At 57.0% G+C, this 4,194-nt stretch overlaps 1 protein-coding gene across 1 annotated transcript; it reads right to left on the bottom strand.

The window, feature by feature from the left end:
- Positions 1–3,136: 3,136 nt before the first annotated feature.
- ycaC (putative hydrolase YcaC) lies at positions 3,137–3,973 on the bottom strand (the record flags this gene model as incomplete). Its single annotated transcript, XM_036634868.1, has 3 exons — positions 3,137–3,618; positions 3,680–3,862; positions 3,916–3,973. 3 exons carry the CDS (start codon positions 3,971–3,973, stop codon positions 3,137–3,139), a joined length of 723 nt encoding a protein of 240 aa, XP_036500762.1.
- Positions 3,974–4,194: the final 221 nt, after the last annotated feature.

The raw sequence follows: 4,194 nt of genomic DNA, 5'->3' as shown, positions 1-4,194 counted from the left end.
GAACCCGCACCGCAAACCTCGTTGTCTCGTATCGTTTGACAGGGGCACGATTGTACGGAGCCTGTACGAAGGACGCCCCCTCCGTCAGCGGTGGGATATACCAATCACCCAGGAGCCCAATCTCAGCATTACGACCAACACACCCTCGGCGTTGGTGTCGCAGGGTCGCGCATTTCATACCGCTCGCGATGCGATGGATCTCATGGAGGGGCACACAGGTGACAGGAGAGGGGTAGCTACTTTAGCTACTGCCGCAGTAAGGTAAGGTTGGTAGGGCAGCTTGTCATCCCCAACGGTCGCGAACACGCACAACACAACTCTCGCCCTTTGTAATTGCCAAATCCAAAATGGCCTTGCCGTGATTCGCGATCCGAAAATACAATGCCGCCCACCACTTTGCAAGACTCGATCCCTCCATTCCCTCCCTCCCCCACGGATGACTCTGGCTAGGCCTGGACCATCTTCATCCTCCCTCCTTATCCGTAGGTGCTTCAGGCTGTCTTGTCCTGTTCGACAATCCGAAAGCCGGACGCAGCGCATCTCGAGAGCTAATCACACGCGTCTCCGGCGTGTTACGGTCCTCATAGGACAACTGCGACGCACACACGGTCTGGGTGACGGCGTCCCATGGGCGGCGCTCGGGACCTGACTGGTCGGGCGCGTGCCAAACTCTCGCCGTTCTGCGCTCCAATCACCTCCCGGCGCATCGCCGTCCGTCGCAATCACAGTGACTCACTGTTTTGTGTGTGGGGGACGGGTGACGATGATTGATGATGGGGCCAGCGGCAGCGGCAGCGGCAGCAGCCCAGTGGATGAAGCAAATACAGAAAAATTTTCGGCAGTCTACCTAATACGAACCCACCCTTGCTGTCATTCGCATTCTTTTTCTGCTTCTCTCGCAGCTTCTTCTGCTGCCAATTTCGCGGCGGCATGTCGCTCATTCCCGTCCTGCGGCCCTGGTCACATCCGATAGCGGGCCGCCGCAGCCTTCTCTATATATCTGTCTGTCAACGACACGACAACGGAGGGGGGTCCGGACATGTGGCTTGCGTGCGTTGTGTGTGGATGTGTGTAAGTGTGTGTGTGTTGTGTGCGTGTCCGTCCTGCACACCCACCACCACCCCCTCTTCAACCTGGAACCCGTCAAATGCCATCTCTCCCGCCCTGCCGTGGACGATGGAGCCCAGCCCAGCCCTGCTGCGTGTCTTGTGTGTACGATTTCCCTTACGTGCGCTGCAAGTTACGGGCGGTGTGTATGGTGTGCCTGGGATGCTGCCCCGATTCGTCGTCCCCTCATCGTGCATGCAGCAAGTTAGCATCTGCATCCCGAAGGAAAGAAGAAGCAAGCAAGCAAGCGAGCGCAGGAAAAGGAAAGCTGAAACCACACACCCCTCCTCTCTGAGCAGCAAAACTACCCCTGCCAACAAAACAATCACATTTCCCCATCCTCGGGGCCCAATCGATATGTATGCGACAAGTCTCACCGCCGCTTTCCATGACAGTCATAATTGAAGATTCAGTAAAAAAAAAAATGACAGGGACACAACGAGGCTTTTTTGAGACCTGCATTTTGTCTTTGATCCTTGGCGTTGGGTAAGGAATTTTTTCTTCTGAGATTTTGTCTAGCCCTCCCCTCTCCGCTCCGATATCCCACATGTCTCACGTAACGAAATGGGACCTGGGAAAAGCAAGACTACACGAGACCTCCTCCATTCCATCCGCAATCCCGTTTGCGACAGATACCCCGGTCGCAGAAGCTAGCTGGCAGATGCACCACCGCTTTGTGTCTCTGATCGAACGCCGGATCGTCAGGGGCACTGGCGGGGAGAGAATGCCAGTTGGTAGAAAAATGTATGTTTGCGTTTTGCTTTTGGGCAGCACACACACGCGAGGCACAGCCGTTGCGGACATGATGCTAGGTAGCCGCTCTGACCACACTCAAAATCGGCTGCCGACATGCGAATCTCTGGTGTCGGCTCAGGAATCTCGGGGCTGAAGCGGATGTGGAAATGGGAGGAAATAGTCTTTACATTGCTGCGCCGAGGCTGGATGACGATCGCCGCCGACGTCTGATGTTTGACTTTCAGCCGCGTTGATCGATCGGTGGTGAGGTGAGATTTGGCGGCGGCGGCACATGTAGCAAGGTTTTGCTGTCCCTCGTCCTCACCCCCCGGTTTGTGTTTGGATTGCCGCGTGGTGCAGCCAGCAGGTTCACGGGCATGTAGCAATAACTGCGTGCGGCATGCAAGCTGAGAGCTCCTCTAACCTTGTTCACGAACTCCATCCGAGCTTTTCCTTACGTGTGCAGGAGGAGCAACAAGCAGCACAGCCCGTCCTGGGTGTGCCAGCGATGCCCGGATCACAAGGGGGAACCGTACGATCGATCGATTGCATGGCATGTCTGTCCCGCGTAGAGCATCCCCGGAGATGAAGCATCAGGAAGGAGGGTTTGGATTATATCATCCCGCATACGGAAGACCTTCCCCGGCCGTCCCGCGTCGCGTCTTGGGAAAGAAATGGGTTTCTAAATCCGTCCGCATGTAGCCTCGGCAGAAGCAGCTGTCAAAGTTGCTTCTTGCCGTCCGCCGATCGACCGGGGGTAACCAGTCCGCCGGCGACCTTGCTCGGCCCCGCTGCGCAGCCCGTCATCCCCGTCCGTGATGGTGTGCGTCGGGGTGCGCCCCACTTGGCGGACACCGCGCTGGACCGTTCTCCGGGGCTGGGGACCCCTGACTTGCCGTTTTAGGAATGCAGACGTCGGAGGAGTGGACGGCGGCGGTCGGGTGGCGAGTAATGATCGCCGGATCTCCGGGGCTAAGGGAGACAGACTACTGCACTTCTGTCACCTGAAGGTAGGATGTTGGTGTTATTGAACGAGCTGATCTCCATGCAACATGAGCCAGCTTGAAGGATTTCTATTATGTCTGCTTCTGACTGTAAGAAACAATCATCCTAATGTGGAATCCAATCTAAAATAGCCGCAGGGCTCGTGAATGAGAGACTTGAAGATTAAAGAGCACAGGAAGCCTTTTGAATACCATAATCCGACGACTTTTGCCAACTTTGCCATTTTCCGGGAATCATACCATCCTCCCATTATCTCCCTTCAACGAGAGAGCCTCCAATCTTCCCCGTCTTAACGCAGAGGCAGAGTCTTCTGCGCATCGCTGACGGTGCCGTTCTCGACAGCAGCGCGGTGTCCGCGGGCAATGTATCCGTAGGCGGGGTAGTACTCGTCGAGCCAGGAGAAGAGCTCGTTGGCGCCGGGGGTATTGCGCCAGTCGCGCATGAGGTCGAGGGAGATGGAGAAGAGCGAGACGACCTGGACGCCGGCGGCGGCCATGCGGTCGTTGGAAATGTCGCGGATGAGCTCCGTGGTGGTGCCGGATGCCTCGACGTTGGCCCAGACGGAGTAGCCCTCGGCGCGGAGGGACAGGGCGAGGAAGGTGGTGCAGACGTCGGTGGTGATGCCGGCGAGGATGATCTGCGACTTGTTGGCGGCGCGGACGGCGTCGCGGAAGTCGGCGTTGTCCCAGGCGTCGACCTCGCCGTTGCGCTTGATCAGGGGCGCGGTGGGGTGCATGTCGAGGATCTCCTGAGGGAGGGGTCCGTTGGGGCCTGGCTGTGTTAGCGAGATGGCCGAGATGGCAGGTTGATCTGGGGGCAGAGTTTGGCTTACCGGTCTCGGCGGAGGTGGTCAGGACAACGGGGAGGTCAAAGATATTGGCCAGAGAGGAGTGCGCCAACATGGCGTTGCGGTAGAGGGTCGGATCGAAGTCGCGGGCGAGGTTGAAGAGTCCCTCCTGCATGTCGACGACCAGAAGCATGGAGTCGTTCTTGTTTAGTCTCTCCCAGGGGACGGCTGTTTGGTGTTAGTCGGCTGCGAAGGTTCGCCCGGTTGTAAGTGCAACTAACCATCACCAACGACGGTGGAGATGAGGGCCGAAGCCGCGAGAGTAAGGGAGAACTTCATGGTGTTGACGGTTTGGGGGGTTGGTCCTAGGCAAGCTGGTTGAGTCTGGGGATTGGGATGAAGATTTGGGCTTGATTTGTCTGCTTGATGAGGATGAAGAGGGTACCATTAGACAAAGACGAGCAGATATCTCTCTTATATACAATACTCCGACGATACACCTTAACATCCGTTTCTATGGACGCTATCCTTCTCGGTGTCTATTCCGCAATGTCGACATC

This window comes from Colletotrichum siamense, assembly GCF_013390195.1.
Source record: "Colletotrichum siamense strain Cg363 chromosome Unknown KSG_Cg363_contig02, whole genome shotgun sequence".
Lineage (NCBI taxonomy): Eukaryota > Fungi > Ascomycota > Sordariomycetes > Glomerellales > Glomerellaceae > Colletotrichum > Colletotrichum siamense.
Note: the sequence above shows the minus strand (reverse complement) of the source record. Positions and strands in the feature narration are given on the sequence as shown.